Here is a 20773-nt window from a genome sequence, read left to right as displayed (position 1 = left end):
ACACTTGGCATTAGTGACTCAACCACTGTGTTAATTAGAACTCAGACTTGCAGCCCATCCTCAGCTCATAGAATAAACACTGTTTTTCTTTGACCTAATTACAAGATGTTCTTAAACATCATCATTTTGTAAAAGAAACCATGACTACAAATTGCTTTGTGAACCATGCTCATTGTTGGGACTCAAAATGTGTCTGCAATTTGAAGAAGGTGTTTGCAGTTTGCCAGCAAAACCGCAGTCCATTCGAAACGATGGTGTATACAGGCAATGGGAATAATCTTTTTGCACATATTATACACTTTTCTCTACCTTCCCTTCCCTTCCGCATTACTTATTATTATTATTATTTAGATAGCCCCTATCTTAAAAAAAAAAAAAAAAAGGAAGAAATAAAAAATAAAGGTTGTCAGATCAGAATCCGAATATCCTGTTATTTTATCAACAGATTTTATTTGGTAGGTTCCCTACAGTTGCTGGCTTCGGTGACATTTCAGATTAGATTGTCATTTCTTCTCCTAAGCCCCAACAACAGCTTTCTATCATCATGATTGATTAAAAAGCCCACCAAACAAATAAGCAAATTGCTACACCACCACTATCAACCACGATAAAACTCAGAAACCAAAATATTTTCTTTAAGCCAAAGAGAGTTGATTAAATACCTCATAATGTACTGTGGGTCAGCTGTATTGGGCCACATTGGGTCATTATTGTAGAATTTTATTTGAGTATGAACCCTGAGGGACTGTAATGCCGAGAGCCTTACTCAGCCCTGATCTCCCCAAATACTCCAGTACCATAAGGAAAAATACCTAGAGCAAGCCTGTCCAGTCCCCGGCCTGCAGGCCACATGCAGACCAGGACAGCTTTGAATGCAGCCCAACACAAATTCATAAACTTTCTTAAAACATTATGAAATTATTTATTTATTTGTTTATTTTTAGCTCATCAGCTATCATTAGTGTAGTGTTTTTTTGTTTTGTTTTGTTTTTTGAGATGGAGTCTCGCTCTGTCACCCAGGCTGGAGTGCAGTGGTGCGATCTCGGCTCATTGCAAGCTCTGTCTTCCGTGTTCACGCCATTCTCCTGCCTCAGCCTCCCGAGTAGCTGGGACTGTAGTCGCCCGCCACCACGCCCGGCTAATTTTTTGTATTTTTAGTAGAGACAGGGTTTCACCGTGTTAGCCAGGATGGTCTCAATCTCCTGACCTCGTGATCCGCCCATCTCGGCCTCCCAAAGTACTGGGATTACAGGCGTGAGTGTAGCGTATTTTATTTGTAGCCCAAGACAATTCTTCCAATGTGGCCCAAGGAAGCCAAAGGATTGGACACCCTTGATCTAGAGTATGAAAGAAAAAAAACACATTTCAAGTGGCCTATGGGATGCTGCCAGGAATCCCTCGGAGATTTCTAGTGCTGAGGACTCTGTTCTTTTTTTTTTTTTCTGTCTTTGTCAGAAAATATATTTATTATTGATAGTGAGTGAAGTAAAGATGTGAGTATTCAGTATAGAGGTTATATCAGCCAAGGTTGCCTTCATATTGATAAAAATACCGTATCTCACTTGTAATCATAAACATTATTCCAGTAGAAGAGCTACATTTTCTCTCCTTTTTGTCTTCTTGCCTCTATAATCACCATAATAAGTTAAAATGAAACAGCTCTTATATAATCAAAGGAGAAAAGAAAGAGAGAGAAAGCAAGCATGCCACATTCTAGACAATTCCACCCAGCACTGCGACCTCCAGATCTGTTTTCTCGCTCTCTCCACCTGGCACTGCTGTCCCCAGATCTGTTTTCTGGTTCTCTCCTCACCCGACTCCAATTAATTTAGCCCCCCACCCCATTCTGCTTTGTTAGGATGGAGGTTCTCCAAATGATGGGGCTTGCTCAGAAGAGAAACATTTTATGGTCAGTGGAAGTTGAATAGAAAGTACCAAATGGTGGAGAGGGCTGCCCTTCTCTTTTAATCATCATAAGAGGGTTTACTAATACTGAAGTGCGTCCTTTAATGACTGATCCCTGATCAAGGCTTTGGCCCTTCAAATTGCTGCTGTTCAAAATGTGAAATGATTATGCTGAGTCCATTCTTGTCTGTCTTTAGTGGTCTTCTCATTAGTGGTCTTCTCTTCAAATGGGTTATTTTCTTACTAGGAAAAAAAAAAATGTTCCATCTCTGGAATTAACGTTGATGGTGTTTTGCTCGTTCTGAAAGTTTTTATCCTCCCTTCTCAAGCATGCTCTGTTTGGCATGATTGACACAGTGCATATACTGGGTGGCCAGAGAGGAGCATTTGAGGGTCTGGTGGGCGTTCTCACGGTAACACTGAAGAATTTCGGCCTGCAGATCAGCACAGACTGGATGAGACTCATACCGCTTGAACTTTGCTTCTACCTCTTCAGCAGCTTTCTGATATTGTTCAGTGGTGACTTTGTAGAACTCTGAGCTCCTCTCCTCCAGTCTAGCCAGCTGTTCTTTGTAGAATGCATCCTGCTTCTTTAGTACTCGGTCTTTCTCTTCCAGCTGCCTAGCCAGGTGCTTCGCCTTAGCGCCTTCCTCCTCGCTTGATATCCTCTCCCGAAGGATGGCTCTGGTTAACTGCTCATTGGCAGCAGCCCTCTCTCGGTCCAGCTCTTTGGCTTGCTTTAGTCGTTTCTGATCTTCGGATTCTTTCTTGGCTTGCTCCAATATCAGCTCCTCAGCTACTCTTCTTTTCAATTCTTCATCAGAAACTGAGGCACCATAAGCACCAGAATACCGCTGAGGCTTCGAACCAGATGGAGAGGATTCCTTCATTCGATCAATCACATTTTCCGAAAGCCGGATGCCCTTCACCACGGTGATGTTCTCATTCTCGTCCGCCTCAAAGGCGACCCGGCGGGTGCTGGTGGTCCCACCCATGGCTCCGGTTCCTGCCCCAGCGGAGACCTAGCGCGGAACCACGAGCACTTCGGGGCCCTCGCGCCCACACGCTCGTGGAAGGACCTGGATTCTTTTCCCGCACAGCGGGAGCAAGGCCACGACCCCAGAAGCAAGGAGAAGTCGCCGATCGAGGACTCTGTTCTTAAACACACAAACCTCCTTCTGGGGAGGTGTTCTTGCTGAATATAACTACAGACCCTTGAGCAAAGGGCTCCCTTATAGAAAACAGTGGCGAAAAGCTGAAATAATAACTGGATAATATACAGGTTATTATACAGACTGGCATTCCAATACCACTCTGGAGAGCGTTCACTTAGCAGTTCCAAAAACAATCTTTAAAAGTGTTCTGCCACAGGGCCACCGCTAGAGGGCAGGGCAGACCACTTCTGTTTTCAGACGCTTTCTCACGGGAGGAAATTGAAAGTTACCTTGAAGGACAGGCTGAATGCTGAACAGACCTTCACACTTAAAACATCTCCACCCCTGCACTTCACCCTTCCACAGTTTAGGAGCAGAGCAGTGAGTGGGCAGGCAAGCACTACGTAAATTGCATTGAAACAGGATTTCACTGGAAGAAAACAATCTTCCAATGAAATCTGAAGTTTCATAACTTTGATAACTTTCATTTACTAAAATATTCCAGCCCTTTCTATGTGCCAGAGACTATGCTGAGCACTGGGGATATAAACACAAGTATTTCTTTGTTATTTTCCTCTATAGGTTTACGGTGTAGGTGGGCAGACAGACAAGTTAATTAATCAAGAGGCGGTAATGTCCCAAATGCAATATGAGCTCAAAGGAGGGGAACTGGGATTTCAGGTGGGGTGAGCAGATGGGATGGCTGAGAGTGTTGGAGGTGCAAAGACCAAATCAGAAGTCACTGGGTGAAGGCGAGAGACAAGAAAAAGAGGGAATCTTTTTTTTTATGAGAAAGCTTTCAGTATAATAATATATAACCGAGAAAATTAATATCCAAATGCAAAATAAAAGAAAAAAAAAGCCAATAGCTAGCACTAAAACCTGTTATATTTTAACCATAAACTTCTAGTTGTCAGAAGATTTGGGGTAAAGACAACTTAGGAAGAAAACAGCATAACCACGTTGACCTGAAATGAACCCATCTGAATATCATGCCTATTGTGTAAGCAGTTACACCTGGGAATGCCATGGACCAGACTGGATAGTCCTCTAGGAATGATGAGGGCTGATGGCTGCTATGTGAGGGTGGTGTCCTCACAGCAATCATGTTGGAATGTCCCCATTCCTCTGACACGCCACCAAAGGTACCTGGAATGATGAACGCTACTGTGGTTCTCAATCCATGCCACACATCCACATCAATCAGGGAACTTTCAGATGTCCAGCTCTCTCTCTACCTCCCTGTTCTGATTCAATGTTTGAAAACTCTCTAGGTTATTTTACAGTGCAGTCAGGGTTGAGGCCTACTGAGTTATACACTGGTGATATTTCACAGGGGAAACCTAAGATGCCAGCTAGGGACACGGGCAACATCCTTTTCTTTTAGCACCAGGGAAATAATTGAAACTTCTACTTTAATATTATGTAACTTTTTTTTGAGATTACAGTCTACACCTCAGTTTTGTTTGTTTTGAGATGGAATCTTGCTTTGTCGCTCAGACTGGAGTGTGGTGGTGTTATCTTGGCTTAATGCAACCTCCACCTCCTGGGTTCAAATGATTCTCCCACCTCAGCCTCCTGAGTAGCTAGGCTTGCAGGCCTGTGCCACCAAGGCTAACTTTTGCATTTTTTAGTAGAGACAGGGTTTCACCGTGTTATCCAGGCTGGTCTTGAACTCCTGACCTCAAGTGATCCACCCGCCTCGGCCTCCCAAAGTGTTGAGATTACAGGCGTGAGCCACCGCGCCTGACCTTATGTAATTTTTTAACTTGCAATTCAACACCTGAAATAGTTCGCAGGTAAAATATGGTATCACAAAGAAAACAATATGAAAATAGAAATGAGTATATAGAGGGTAGACAATGTTGCAAGATGTTCATTTTTACCTTTTTCATTAGTCACTTTGTAATTTGTAAAGGGTCCCCCTCAGATAGGTATTGGAAAGCGCCTCCCTTTGGTCTCTCCCTTCAGAATCCTCTGGGTGCCTTTCTGCCCTTCCTTGAGAGTCCCAGCCTCATCACTGAGTAACAGAGAGAGATTTACCGGCTCTGGAGGCTCCCTCTTGGCTTCATCCTGGACTCTGGATGGCATCCTCTGCTGTGCTTTCTTATGAAGGACGTGTGCTGACGGTTAGCAGTTTGGAATTCTTCATCTTAGAGCATCTAAGAGGGCCGGGCACTGTGACTCACGCCTGTAATCCCAGCACTTTGGGAGGACGAGGCGGGCAGATCACCTGAGCCCAGGAGTTCGAGACCAGTCTGGTCAACATGGTGAAACCCAGTCTCTATTAAAGTAAATACAAAAATTAGCTGAGTATGGTGCTGCATGCCTGTAGTCTCAGCTACTCGGGAGGCTGAGGCAGGAGAACTGCTTGAACCCGGGAGGCAGAGGTTGCAGTGAGCTGAGATCGCGCGCCACTCCAGTCCAGTCTGGGCGACAGAACGAGACTCCGTCAAAAAAAAAGCATCCACAAGACTGACAACCCTTACTGCTGGTACCGCTCACCTCCAATTATTATGCTGACATATTACTTAATTTTGTCATGTTACTTTGTCTTTCCAAATAGCTCCTTTCCGTCGGGAGAGAGTGCGACGGGAGGGTGGAGAAAGATGTAAGAGGAGGTGGGGGTGGGGGTGGTGAATCTGGCCCAGCCAAATCTTTTTTTCAGCTCGCCAGGGCTGCTGAATGGGAGGCTAACGTCAAAAGGTCTGCATTCCGAAAGAGTTGCTCCTAAGTGGTCTACGGTATACAGCAAGATTTTCTGTATTTCAGGGGCACTTTGACTCAAACTAGAGTTCAAGAAAGCCGCTGACCATTCAAGTTGATCCTCTTCTGGTCAAGAGGCTGCAGCGAGGGAGAACCCTGGCAAGAAACAGAAAACTGGAGGCCGAGAAATGGTGAGGGCTGGAGGATTCAATACTGGCAGCCCGTTGCTGCCGGAAGGCGGGGGATCCGCTGCTCTGACACACTTGTGCCGCTAGAGGACAGCGCAGGGCAGAGCAGCAGCTCAAGTGCACCATTTAGGGAGCGCGGGATTTCAGCAGCTCGAGGAGTCACAGGGAAGCCGTTCATAAAACAAGCATAGAATAAATTATCCAGCAAGGAAGGTTGCTTTGAAATATGACCAGGAAAAGGGTAGACACTAAAGGTAACAATTGATTTAATAACCTTGAGTAATGAGACTTTTTTTTTTTTTTTTTTTTTTTTCCCGGCGTCTCGCTCTGTCTCCTAGGCTGGAGTACAGTGGCACGATCTCGGTCACTGCAACCTCCACCTCCCGGGTCCAAGCGATTCTTGATTCTCCTGCCTGAGCCTCCCGTGTAGCTGGGACTATAGGCCCGCGTCACCTCGCCCGGCTAATTTAATTTTTGTATTTTTAGTAGAAACAGGGTTTCACCATGTTAGCCAGGCTGCTCTTGAACTCTTGACCTCAAGTGATCCGCCCGCCTCGGCCTCCTAAAGTGTTGGGATTACAGGCGTGAGCCACCGCGCCTGGCTGAGTAATGAGACTTTTCTGCAGTGAACATGGAAATAGGCTGCTTCAGAGGTAAGGAGAGAAGGGAATTTTGAGATTATTTGAAACGGTGATTTATCTCAGTACAGACATGGCACATGTCCACTTCAGGGATATAAAATGAGCTAATGAGGGGCTACAGTGGCCTTCCTAAGTCTCATGAAACACTTCCAGAAACTTCCATGCTTTCCCTAATTTTGTGCAGCAAATGATAAGAGACACTCAGGGACAGGGATTTGGTTCACGTGAGAACTAGCCCAAGAAACCAACTACATGTGGACCACACAGACAGCATCTCCAAGAGTGATAGACAGCACTCAACCTCCATCGTTTCACTTTGATGGAAACAGAGTGAGTTTAAGGAAGGCTTTTGGTGAGCACATGTTTTATATTTCTATTTCATAATGCTGGTATTTCTATCAGTCTTTGTGGAATATTTCTCCCCTAAATGCAGAGAATCAAAAGCAAGAAAAGTGGATTCTAACTCTCAAAGAGTTTCCAGAGCTCTGAAGAAGCTGGAAAGTGATTCAGTCAGGTTCCTAACAGGAAGCAGATGGCATGCCCAAGTTAGGATCTTTCCAGGATGGTTTATTTACCAATGCATGGGCAAGGTGCAAGGGACACTCATGAGATGGTGCAGAAAGTAGCTCAGAGCTTTAGCAGCAGAGCTGTTACTACACCTGAATCTGAGGAAGGGGAGGGAGTACTCATGGGGTTTCTGAAGAGAGAGTCGTGGAGGGAAGGCCAACTGGTAAGGACAGTGATCTTAGGTTGCAGCCAGCCCCAGGTGACCACGCGGCCCTCCCCTCCCCTCCCCTCTCTTCCCCTCTCTTTTCCCTCCCCTCCCCTCCCCCTTCCCCTTTCCTTCCCTTCTCTTCCTTTCCCTTCCCTTCCTTTGTCTCCTTTTCCCAGAGGACAAGAGGGTTGGTTGATACAATCCTTTCAGGTCACACTTCCAGGGGAGACATCAAAATGGACATAATCCCACTTACCTGAAATAAAACATGAATGTCACTGCTACTATTTGTGCAGAGGTCCACCTGGCAATACTGCAGGCCCACCTGGGCAGCATTCAAAGAATGACGAGGGCTAATGGCTGGCGTGTAGGAATCGGTTCCTTAGAGCAATCATGGTAATAAAATGAAGTTGACCACGGTCTAAATGCAGTTCTTTGTAAATATGTGTTTGGTGAGAGGGTTTTTTTTGCTTGGGGTCCTTCAGGCGTCCTGGATCTATGGAACAGCACACCACATCACGTATCATGACGCTTTCAGAAAATTCTTAGCTAGTATCTTCTCCCCATTCCCTTTTCTGTCCTTCTGGAACTTCAACATTAAATCTCCTCTTTTTTTTCTTTTTCTTTTTTTTTTTTTTTTAGCTTGTCTGCGATATTTTCCATTTATTTTATGTCTTCGTACTGTAGTCTGTGTAATTTCTTCAGATAATTCTCAGTATACCAATACTCTCTGCCTGCACCTAATCTGTTGTTCAATCCATCCATTGAATGTTGTTGTCATGTGTTTAGTGTGAGGGCGGTGGGAGGGGTGAGCGTACAGTATGTTTCTGTTGAAATCTACCTAGTCAGTTAACAGTCTCTTCCTGGTATGTAATTCTGATTTCCTAATTTCTTCCGCAAACATCTAAATCATTTATCTTCTGCAAACACTAATGTTAACATCTGAAATCTTTGTCAACGTGATTCCTCTGCAGGTTTTCTTAGCTAACTCCTGCCTGTTGGACTTTGTTTCCTTTTTTTACAAAAAAAAAAAAAAAAGTATTTGGTTCTGTGAGTTCATGGTTATTGGAGCATTATCTGCAGGAGTGCTGTGATGTCTGTCTGGGTTGTTCTTGGTTTCCCCAAAAAGAATTTCTGTTTGCTTTGGCCAGGAGCATAAGGAAGAAGAATGCTACCAGCCTAGTATTACTTTACCTTCTTGGTTTGGGATTTGGAGAGGTCACGCCAGCAGTGTGAGTTGGAGCCCCAAACCTGCACGGAAGTCTTTTCGTTTTTGTTTGTTTGTTTTTGAGACAGAATCTCACTCTGTCTCCCAGGCTGGAGCGCAGTCTCGGATCACTACAACCTCCACCTCCCAGGTTCAAGCAATTCTCCTGCCTCAGCTTCCCGAGTAGCTGGGATTAGAGGCATGCACCATCACACCTGGCTAATTTTTGTATTTTTTTTATAGAGATGAGGTTTCACCATGTTGGTCAGGCTGGTCTCAAATTTCTGACCTCAGGTGATTGGCCTGCCTCAGCCTCCCAAAGTGCTGAGATTACAGGCGTGAGCCACCGCACCCGGCCTCCAGGAGCTTGTTCTTATGATGCATTCTTAGGAGAGGTGGGTTCTGTTTGTTCATTTGTTGTTGGTTTCCATTTTACTTAGAGGAAAGGTCAAGACCAGCAAAGTTTCTTACTTTCAATCTTTGTGGGACAGCCTTTTGAAATTGAAGCTTAAATAGGGCTTTCTGAACTGAATATCCACTTTGCAAGGTCCCTGCCTCCCATGTAACTCCTGAAGTCAGAGTTCCAGGTCCCAGTGCATGGAAAGATGCCCTTTAAGCTATCCACAGCCTTGATGCCATTTCCTCTCTGCATCTGTGCCATGTACATAGTCATGCATGGACTGCCTTTGAAGATTTACCTTATTCCCTCGTCACCGTGAACTGTCTATTTTAAAAGATTTTTTTTTAAGTCTTAATCTAGCATTCATAGTTAGGTTAACAGTGATACTTTTAGGATGTTTTCTGCAATATTCTCAGAAACTCTCAGATCTTAAATAAGAGATCAATGATAGTAGCTTTTTAAAAATTAGTATTACTTTGTGCTGGATATTGACTAAACACTGAATGTCTTATCTCATTTAATCCTCAGAACAACCCCATGAAGAAGGAATAATCAATTCCACACTTTATAAAGAAGGAAAATAAGGTTCTGAGAAATTAAGCTGCCTAGAGTTATGCCATAGTTATGAATTGATGAAACCGATTTGTCTGATGACCAAGTCCATGTTTTTATCCACAATAAACACAGTTATTATAATGCTATCTTAGGGCTTTGGAGACTATTTAGTAAATGTTAGCACATCTCTTCTTCCCTAAGTGGTCAACCAAGCTCTTTTTTTTTTTTTTTAAACCACGGCCAAACTTAAAACAGCCTGTATCAGTTGGAGTTCATACAGGAAAACAGAGCCACTCCAAGTCTTACAGGAATATGGGGTTTAATACTGAAATTGGAGCTTACAGAATGTGAGAGGAGCTGAGTAGTACAGGAGGTCTGGATGGAGAGTTGGAGGATCAGAGAAAGTTGCTAACCACCTCAGGTTGCTGCAGCAGCTGGGTGGGAGGGTGACAGCTTGTGGAAAGATGTGGAGAAGCTGTGTGCATGGGCCACCAACACGGGACCACCAAGGAAGAGCTCATAGAGAGGCCTGTGGAAACTTCCGCCGCCACGGAACTCCCAGTGCTGTGGGCCTCGGCCAAGTGCTGGTTGGTGGGCTTGGGCTGCTGTTCGTTGGCCAGATTGCAAGTTGAGAAGACAGACTGGACAATGAGCAGAGAACAGCCAGGCCAAGCTGGTGCCTGCTGGCCCCTCTGTGTCTATAGGTCACCGCGTCAGCACCATAACCTTCCAGGGGTAATGGCCTCTTGCTCACATCTGCCTTACTCCAAATCCTTCTCCTGGCAATTCTTACCCAGAACCATAGACAGAAGAGGATCGTGGTAAACAGCCCCTCGCCTTAGGAGAGGCAGTGCTGATCTGTCTGCAGACAATCCAGCACACCATGTGGTATCTAGATCACATGGCCCTTCAAATGTCTGGGACACAATATAAATACATGTTTAAAAAATAAATAAATGGGACCTAATTAAACTAAAAAAGATCCTACACAGCAAAAGAAATAATCATCAAAGTAAACAACCCACAGAATGGGAGAAAATATTTGTAAACTATGCGTCTGACAAAGGACTGATATCCAGAATCTATAAGGAACTCAAACAAACCAGCAAGAAAAAATAAATAAATAAAAGCAAAAAACAAAACACAGAAAACAAAAAAACAAAGAGTCCCATCAAAAAGTGGACAAATGATGTGAGTAGACATTTCTCGAAAGGAGATAACACAAATGGCCAATTTAAACTTATGAAAAAATGATCAACATCACTAATCATCAGGGAAATGTAAATTAAAACCACAATGAGATACCACCTAGCCCCAGCCAGAATGGCCATTATTAAAAAGTGAAAAAAGAAAAAAGACACCCGCGGCCCAACCCGTGGCTCAAGCCTGTAATCCCCACACTTTGGGAGGCTGAGGAGGGCTGATCACCTGTGGTCAGGAGTTTGAGACCAGCCTGGCCAACATAGTGAAACCCCATCTCTGCTAAAAATACAAAATTAGCCGGGTGTGGTGGCACGTGCCTGTAGTCCCAGCTACCTGGGAGACTGAGGCAGGAGAATCGCTTGAACCTGGGAGGCAGAGGTTGCAGTGAGCCGAGATCGCACCATTGTATTCCAGCCTGGGTGACAGAACAAGACTCTGTCTCAAAAAAAAAAAAAAAAAAAAAGAAAAAAAAAAGAAAAAGAAAAAGAAAAAAGAAAGAAAGAAAAGAAAAAGAAAAAGACACCTGCACACATATGTTTATCACAGCGCTACTCACAATTGCAAAGATGTGGGACCAACCTAAGTGCCCATCGACCAATGAGCAGACAAAGAAAATGTGGTATATACACACCATGGAATATTACTCAGCCATAAAAAACATACATTTGTTTTTTTACAGCAACTTGGATGGAGCTGGAAGCCATTATTCTAAGTGAAGTAACTCAGGAATGGAAAACCAAAAACTTTATGTTCTCTATTATAAGTGGGAGCTAAGTTATGACTGCACAAAGGCATACAGACTGATATAATACTTTGTAGACTCGGAAGTACAGAAGGTGGAAGGGTGGGAAGGGAGTAAGGGATTAAAAAACTATATATTGGGTATAATGTACACTACTCAGGTGACAGGTCCACTAACATCTCAGGTTTCACCACTGTACAATTCATCCATGTGACCAAAAACCACGTATACTCCAAAAACTATTGAGATAGATAGACAGTTGATAGATAGATACTTAGCTGCTTCTGCATCTCCCTATATATAATATATAATACAATCTATCTGTCTATCTATAATAAATACATGTTTAAAGCACAGTGTTACCTTTCCAATTTTAAAAAAATCAATGAACATAGTATTTGGAAATCCATTTGATTTTATTATCACCAACAGAATTATGACACAAAGCTTAATACAACTTTTGAACTTAGGCCTGGTATTTGTCAATCAGCTAATTACCCTTAGGCTGCAAGACAGTCTTGCTATTGTCTAAGAAAAACTCAGGAGCTACACATTGAAAGACTTTTAAATACTGTCATTTGCAGACTCAAGACCACTCCCATTCTGAGAACCCTGAAATGAGTTCTAGTTCCATCTGACAAGATCCGTAAAGAAGTCACCTTGAGTTAAAATCATTAGAGGCAAATATTCTTATTGTGGATATTCTGTGTCCTTATGCCCTGTTCTTGTTTTGTTTTGTTTTTTAATGCTTTCAGTAATTTGGTCTTCATAGAAACAAGTTTCAAAAAGTTAAATAATAAGTATTACCTTAAATACTTGAGTCAAATTTCCTATTTGCCTAAGTGAAGCCACCTTGGCCACTATGTGTATCCCAAAATATATACAGCCCTAGGCCTGCATCTGGTGAATCAGTGAGAATTGACCTCATCGTGTTCAAAAGTCAAGAAAAAGGATTCAAAATTGAGAATAAGTCTCAGATACCTTCCTAACTTATTACTGCTTTAGGAAAAAAAAAAAAAAAAAATCTCTCAGTACTAAGTAGACTCTTCTAATTTATTATCCACTCACTGACATTTCTGGAAGTATTTCTCTCTCTGCTTTCTGAGTTCTCCTTTCTGATGTTGAGAGACTTCTGAGTGTACTGCTTTTTGGATTTAGTTTTTTATGAGGAAGGCTCATTTTGAAACCAAAGCTTAACAAGTCGTTAAGATAAGTGACTGAATAGCTAAGCAGCAGCAGGTGCCAGTTTTCTGTTTCCACGGAAACATGAGCACAGTGACCTCTAGTGGACACTACATAGCCAGAAAGCCTAATGCTCAAAGTGGAGGTCATTCATTGAATGGTAAAAGCTCTTTTATTTTTTCTTTTAATGTGTGGAGTTATTGTCAGATTCTCCCAAGAATCATAACTGAGGCAGTGTGAACAGTGACCCTTTCTCTCCATACTTCCTCTCCAATCTCTTTTCTTCATATCAATCAGGAACTTTTATTAATGAAAACCTTCAAATGTTGCCGGCTCTCACCCCATCACGGGCCCCTCATTTCCCTCTACCTGTGAGGACTACACCAACATCTAACTCAGCAATGCAGCGGCTTGCCAGGTGTTTTCATTACTGTGGGGCTTAATGAAAAAACAGGTGCTGGCTTTGCCCCAGGCAGATTGAATCAGAATCTCTAAGCGGGATCTGAGAATTATTTTCAGAAATCCACATATGAGTCTAATACCCTTATAAAGGTCAAAGCCTATCATTCTCTGCCTACACCATTTTTCTTCAATTAAATATATTTTAATTTTAATTTTTAATTTTATTTTTTGATCAGATAATATATTTATGTGATCCCAAAACCAGAAAATAGAAAACACAAATATTTATGTATCCAACAGAACATTTTCCTACAATTCTCTGCGTCTGTCCAGTCCCCCATAAACATGTCCACTAAGGGACCATTTGTCCAAGGTGGCGTCCTGTCCTCTTAGGGTTTTTCTCTGCTGATACAAGTGAATACAAACATAAATTACCATCTTCCCCATTTTTATACAAAAGGTAACAAACTATACAAAGTACACGATAATGTACAAAGTATTTATACTTTGGTACTGTGTCTCTTTTAGATCCTTTCACATCAGTAGGTAGAAAGCCTCCTCTTTCTATTTTTCTAAAGCTGTATGTCATTCCTTTCTAGGGGCATATCATAAATTGTAACCAGTTCCCTGTTGAAAGATAATGTTTTTTCCCCAAACTTTTGCTATTGAACAACGCTCCAATGACTGACCTTGCACGTAGATAATTTCATGTGTATGCCAGGAAAAAATTTCCAAAGTGGAATTGGTAGGTCAAAAATAATTTGGTAATAATATAATAAAAAATAAAATAATAATTATTATTATTTTATTTTATTATGGTTTAATTTAAAAAATACATTTGGTCTTTGCCCCCATGTCCCTGGCACAAAGCTTGGGAATTTGAATTTCCTGATAGTAGGATATTTGGTTATTCATAACAAACCCTTTTTGACTGTACCTGAGTTTATGCTAAAGAGGTGACTCATGACAAGGCCCCTTAGCTTCCAGATGGGGATTGGTAACCGGAAAAGCCAGCCACGTGATTAGAGGGTTAGAACTTTTAACTCCACCCTCTGACCTGTGTGGGAAGGGGAAAGAGACTAGACATGGAGTTCAGTCTTGTGACCAGTGACTTTATCAGTCATGTGTGCATAATGGAACCCTTGGACCATGAGACTCGAAGAGCTTTCCAACTGGTGAACACACGTGCTAGGAGGGTGGTACATGGAAGATCTGTATTCCCCTATCCTTACATCTTGCTCTCTCCATCTCTTCCATTTGGTTATTCCTAAGTTGTATCCTTTATTGCAAAACTGTAGCATTCTCAGTGAGTTCTGTGAACCATTCTAGTGAATTACTGAACCTGAGGGAGGTCATGGGAGCCCCCAAATTTGTAGTCAGCTAGGCAGAAGTACAGGTAGCTTGGGATACCTGAGATTGGTGGCTGATGTCAGATGTGAAGGCAATTTGGGGACTGAGTCCTTCGCATGTGGGGTCTGTGCTAACTCCAAGTATTTAGTATCAGAAGGGAATTGAAGTGTTGGGCACGCAGTTGAAGTCATAGAATCAGTGTCAGAGCATACACACCATTATCACAATCCAATATGAGGAACCTGTGTGGAGTGATGGAAATCCCAAATCTTTCAGTTCTTTACTTACCTGATCTCTTTGTAGCATTGGACATAGTCAACCAGTCTTCATTCCTAAAACCCTCCTCTACTTGTTTCTGAAAACTAAACTTTTGACCTTCCTCCTACCTCTGATCACATCTTCCCAGGCTCTTTTGCAGGCTCTCCTTTATCTTTTTGTGCCTAAAATAGTTCTCCAGGTATCTTTTTCCAGGTCCAATCTCCTGTGCATTGATGACTTCTAAATTTGTATTCCCAGTCTCCCAAGTCTTTCTCATAGGCTGATGACCAACAGTCCACCTAATGTTTGGACATTTCCTCACAGATGCATTGAACTCACTAAAACAAAACTCTCCATCTTTCTGCTTTGCTTCTGTGCTCTCTGTTCCAAATCTGCTTTGGCTCATGTATTCTGGTCAACATGAACTACAACCACGCCCAAGAAGACACCCTATTGGAGTTGTTCTCTGTGATTTGCCCTTCATTGTAGGCATCCTAATTAGTGCTGCCAATGTTCTGCCAAACAAGAGGAATTGCTTCTTGCAGAAAATGTAAAAATAAAAAAGAAGATTTCAGTGCAAATGAAGACGATTTAGTCATGACTGAAGAGCACAGGCTAGGAAAGTGCTGTCTGGTGGACTACGACATTACCTTGGACACTAAACCATGAAGCAGAGCCTGAAAGGACTCCCTTTTACGGAAGACCCACGTGCTTCTTCCAGAAGATGGAATTAAGGCAAGTACGAAAACTTGGAGGCTACCTATTTACCAACCTCTTTTTTTCAAAAATTGTAATTTCTGCAGGATTCCTATGTGACCACAGTGCTAAGTGCTTTGTATATATTATTTCATTATTGCTCACAATAGGGCTAGGCGAGGTGGCTCACTCCTGTAATCCCAGCACTTCGGGAGGCTAAGGAGGGTAGATCACTTGAGGTCAGGAGTTTGAGACCAGCCTGACCAACATGGTGAAACCCTGTCTCTGCTAAAAATACAAAAAAACAAAAACAAAAAACAAAAAACAAAAACAAAAAAAAAACGGCCAGGTGTCATGGCGCACACCTGTATTTCCAGCTACTTAGATGGTTGAGGCACAAGCATTGCTTAAACCTGGGAGGCGGAGGTTGCAGTAAGCTGAGATTGCACCACTGCACTCCAGTCTGGGTGACAGAGTGAGACTCAGTCTAAAAAAAAACACAAACAAACAAACAAAAACAAAACGAAAAATTGCTTATAACAACCCTGTAATCTAAGTGTTGTTTGCTCCACTGTTTAGATAAGGACATTTGGGGTTCGGAGGTTATTTGCCCAAGGACAACCTGACTTGTTAATTCTACAGCTTGAATTCAAATCTACCTGTAAAACCTGTAGCCTGAACCGTGACAGTAGCCAAGGCCTTTTTTTTGGTCACAAAGGTAGTCCAAAAAATTTTCTGACAATGCTACATGCCTCTGAGTTTTTTAGGCTGGGCTAAAAGCATCATTCTAACTGCCCTATAGTTTTTCTTCTGTTTTACTATAAAGCAATGAGTCGTACGTTAGAACTCCCCAGGGTTAAATTCCTTTTTGTATATATTAAGCAAAAACAGCAAAGTGCAGGATAGCATAATTACTTTTGTACAAAAATATGTACTTTTTAAATAGATACTATTTTAGGATATTTGCTTTTTTATAATGGAATGTTGGGGATAAGAAGGGAATGAGGTTGCAGCTAATCCTTTCAGTTTTGTACAGTTCTGTAAAGATTAAGTTTATAAGTGGGTTAAGTGGAAGGGGGGATCGTGGTCCATGTTTTAGCTTGTTTTTATACCTCTTTGGGTTAAAAAAAAATCAATATTTATTACTTTAAAAACTACCTTTTAGAAGCTCCTCTGAAAGTATTTTTCTACAAAGCGCCTTTTCAATAAATATCTTAGGAAAGTGCAGAGGTTGAAGAGCATTTCATGAGGAAGTCTTCTTTCTGGCTTCTGATAAGGCGTGTCATTTAAATGAACAATTCTGCATGTCACCCTCCATCTGAAAAATTACTGAACTCTCCCAAAGTCCCATAAACAAGGATCCTCTTTGTCCTTGAGCCAAATCCATATGTAGTTAAAGACAAAGTCAGCTTGCTTCGAAGTTCAGAGAAAGAGTTGACTACAGTACTTCACCACTGAGAAGCACTAAGACCCTGACTCACTCTCATGGATGGGGCGCCTTTCACCCTTTGCACCTGTCAAGGAAGACAGACTTTTTGATCTATTTTCTTAAACGTGGCCGTGCAGCTTTATAAAGGTGTTTGTGGAAGTACTTCAACTGAATTTATATTGGAATTTAGAAGACTTGAAGATAAAATACTTCACATAAGAAAAATACTATGTTTTCTTATTACTTATTATTAAGTAATGAGACATCCCACTGAAATACGTAAGAAAAGTACGTTTCACTTGTATGTGGTCCCATTGAGTATGTTGAATACCTTCTGATAGCTATTCTGAATATTAAGTTTCAAGCCTTATCAGTCAAAGGATATAATTTATAAGAGTCCCCTTAAGTAGGATGTGGAGGTCAGATGTTGGGCAGGAAAGCAAACAAACACAGAAACTAACAAATTTTCACTCTGCTTTCCAGGAAAGGAACATTTTATCAGAGTCCTGAGGACGAGTGGTAGCTAACTGGGTTAAAGGAGGAGAAAAGCAGAAAATATTTCAGGCAAAGAGAACACCCTGTCTGAAGTCCCCAGCCATGAGGAAAGACAGCAGTATACAAGAAACTGAAAGACAGTCATGGAGCTCAGACCGCTGCAGGGACAGTGGCCCCGAAAAAGGCTTAGGCACAGAGTTGTAGGCTATGCTGTTCTTGCCTCTATCCAGAAACTGACAGAAAATCATTGAAAGGTTTTCAATATGTGTGGGAAGGTTTTAAAGATGCTGTCAAAAAGTCAGCAGCCTAATTTTGTCCCTTTGAAGGTAATCCTCTTTCACCCTGGCTACTTTTTCATTATGACATGTTTTGTGTGGATTAGTGTCCTTCGCCAACTGTGAAAAATCAGCCATCATCTCTTCAGGTATTTTTTCTTCCCCATCTTCACTGTCTCCTCTTCGTCGAGAACGCTAACTGTATGTGTGTTAGGTCTACTTACTTTATCTTAATCTCCCTATCGGATTTTCCATCTCTTTTTCTCTCTGTACTGCATTCTGGAAAATTTCTTCAGAAGACTCTGGTTCAGTAATTCTTCAGTCTACAGGACTTTTTTTCTTTTTCTTTTTCATTTCTAGATGTTGTATTTGCTTCCTTTTCAAACTTGCATGTTTGGCTTCTTTATAATCCTATTCATTATTCAGGTTTTTCAGTTTTTCCTTCATTTTTTAATTAAGCTTTTAATTTTGAGATAATTATAGACTCACATGCAGTTGTAAGGAATAATACAGAGAGCTCCCATGTGCCATTTACCCAGTTTCTCCTGGTGGTAATGAAACTATAAAACGTGTTTTAAAACTATAGCACAGTGTCACACTAGAACCTTAATTTTTTGTTTTTTTTTTTTGTTTTGTTTGGTTTTTGTTTGTTTGTTTTTGTTTGAGACCAAGTCTTGCTCTGTCGACCAGGTTGTAGTACAGAGGCGTGATCTCAGCTCACTGCAACCTCTGCCTCCTCCGTTCAAGTGATTCTCCTGCCTCAGTCTCCCAGGTAGCTGGGATTATTGGCATGCACCAACATGCCTGGCTAATTTTTGTATTTTTAGTAGAGATGGAGTTTCACTATGTTGGCCAGGCTGGTTTCAAGCTCCTGAGCTCAAGTGATCCACCTGCCTAGGCCTCCCGAAGTGCTGGGATTACAGGCGTGAGCCACCACACCCAGCCTAGGACCTTAGTTTTTTAAAACATTAAACTACTTTTTAATATTGTGTATTTGATAATGCCAATAGTAGAAAATTATTTGTGGGTCTTTTTCAAAATCATATACTTATTTCTCTTAGTTCTTATTCATAGCATCTTTCTTCGTTGGGTAACTTATGATTTCTCATGAGGAAATTGTTTTTTTCTTGAAACTTTGTATGGAAGAACTGATTTAGACTTTGCACTGAAGCTGATTCCAAGAAAGAAAATTGCCTTTGCTTCCGTCTGGCTCCTTGTTGCACTCCCAATCCAGGTATCCTTTATACAAAATACTTGGCTAGAGGTATTTTTGGATGACCCAGATAGTATGAATTTAGGCTGCAAATCCACATGAAGGCTGGGTTGTGGATGCATAGAAAGAGTCTGCTGGAGTTGATGGGACTCAGGCTTACATCTAGTTCACTCTTTCATAAGGGATTGGTCAAGACAATGTGTTCAGAACAGCCCTTTACTTGGTTTAATACTCTGATGTCACCATCTTGAAAATCTTAATGTCGTCTTTCCAAGTAGCCCACATTTTAATTTTGCCCTTGGCCCCCTATGTTATCTAGAGGGTCCTGCAAGGGGTATGGCCCTTTGGGCATCCCCACTGTCTAAGGCAAGGTTACCTATTGGATGGGACTTTTTCTCCTGACCTTGTAATTGGCACATCCCCAAAACTCAAAGCTCCCATTTACTAGTTTGGCAAGAACAACTTACATGCTCTTATTACCCCTCTACATTTCTGTTCTGATTTTTTCCTCAATACCCTTCTCTTTTTTTCAAGTCATCAGTGCTTTTGGTGGCTAGTTTAAAATCCTGCAATGTTTCTCCCACTGCTGACTCTTCTTCTTGGGAAGGCCCCTCCAGACACACTGTTCCCTTCATAGGATCACCAGCATCCTTCTTGATCATGCCCCTTCTATTCCCCTTGCAACTCCAAATCTAGAAGACCCTAATTTGCTTTCCAATATGTTGTTTAAGGCATTTTCTCTATCCCCTGATTCTTTCAGGGTTTAGCTCTTTCAATTCTCAAAAGTTTTTCTTCTTTCCAATATCGCTGCTTTTGCAAGTCTAAAGCTCTGCCTTTTGAAATCTCTGTTAGAAGATTTTGAAATATGTTTAGAAATTGAAAAGGTAAATACCATTTTTTTTGCTATTTGCATTCCTCCTATACTAATCTAGTCTTCCCTGTGGAAGGGGTACCTCTCAATCAATGATGTGAGGGGAAGGGGTCGACAAAGCAAAACCTTGCTTTAGGAATCTCAGTTTTGTCCCACCACACGTTGCTTGAGTGCTTGGAGTCCTCGAGTCCAGCTCCACAGCGGGACTTCCCAGTTACAGAAGCAAATATTAATAAATTTGGATTTTGGACATAAGCCAGCTTGAGTTGAACTTCTTGCCTTACAATGGAAGGACTCTTGATTAGTCCAATGGTTGACCAGATGGTGGATAGTTACCGAACCCTTTTCTCAAGAAACCAACCACAGGATTGGGTTGCTGTGAGCTCCAACAGCTATTTATTTGGTGGAAATGGCAACAGGCAAAGCCAGTTTGCGATGTTTAAAGTATGGCTTTGGATTTGAGCTTTCAGCTAAAAAAAAAAAAAAAAAAGAAATTTACCAATGTGTCAAGCACTGAAAATACAAAAGTTAGTTACATTTATGGGAGAGAGAATGAGACCAAATATATTCTACCAGATGGTGACAGCTCAGTGCTCTATCAGGTATTCCAGGTTGTGTGGGGGTTATACATGGTTATGGCTTAAATCTCTGGGAACCAGAGTGAATTCATTAAAATGAGATGACCTGTACTTCTCATTTCTGCTTTACATTTGCATAGGCTGTCCTCTTCCATTTTACTAGAAGCATTATCTTAAGTACAGGTTAAAGGAAAAAGCACCAGAAAGCACTGCTTTCTGAAAATCTATGTAAAAGCCCTGGAAATATTTTTCTGTAGGCTCAGAAACTTGTGCCTTCTTCAGAATATTGCATCTCTTTTCTTCCTCCTTTTCTTTAGTATATTTAAATTTTAATGAAAATTATTTTGGAATTTTTTCTCCTTTTTCCTGACTTTCTGGATAGCCACCATTCGCTTTCTTCCACTTTGTAAAGATTTACCATCCCTCAGTTTCGCTCTGCGCTCTGCTTGAGTGTGACATCCGTTCCCAGGTTTTGAAGGATTCTTATCCTTTAGATGTTCTGGGAGCTGGTCCACACCCCTCTGGGTCATTTCCTCCTTGGAGACAAAAATTCCATGCTTCCTTGTCTCCCTCAGGAGCATGTTTCCTTTTTTATATTCAATGTGGCC

At 41.8% G+C, this 20773-nt stretch overlaps 1 protein-coding gene across 1 annotated transcript; it reads right to left on the bottom strand.

The window, feature by feature from the left end:
* Positions 1-1447: 1447 nt before the first annotated feature.
* On the bottom strand, positions 1448-3871 carry LOC101009401 (MICOS complex subunit MIC19). The gene has a single exon (XM_003897750.4). It carries the CDS (start codon positions 2898-2900, stop codon positions 2217-2219), a length of 684 nt encoding a protein of 227 aa, XP_003897799.1. The 5' UTR covers positions 2901-3871; the 3' UTR covers positions 1448-2216.
* Positions 3872-20773: the final 16902 nt, after the last annotated feature.

This window comes from Papio anubis, chromosome 6 (genome assembly GCF_008728515.1).
Source record: "Papio anubis isolate 15944 chromosome 6, Panubis1.0, whole genome shotgun sequence".
NCBI classification, from domain to species: Eukaryota; Metazoa; Chordata; class Mammalia; order Primates; family Cercopithecidae; genus Papio; species Papio anubis.
This window is presented reverse-complemented; position numbering and strand designations above follow the sequence as displayed.

What these genes read in the sequence shown, in the direction of transcription:
- LOC101009401 (XM_003897750.4), bottom strand. Translation starts at nt 2,900, where the DNA reads ATGGGTGGGACCACCAGCACCCGCCGGGTCGCCTTTGAGGCGGACGAG.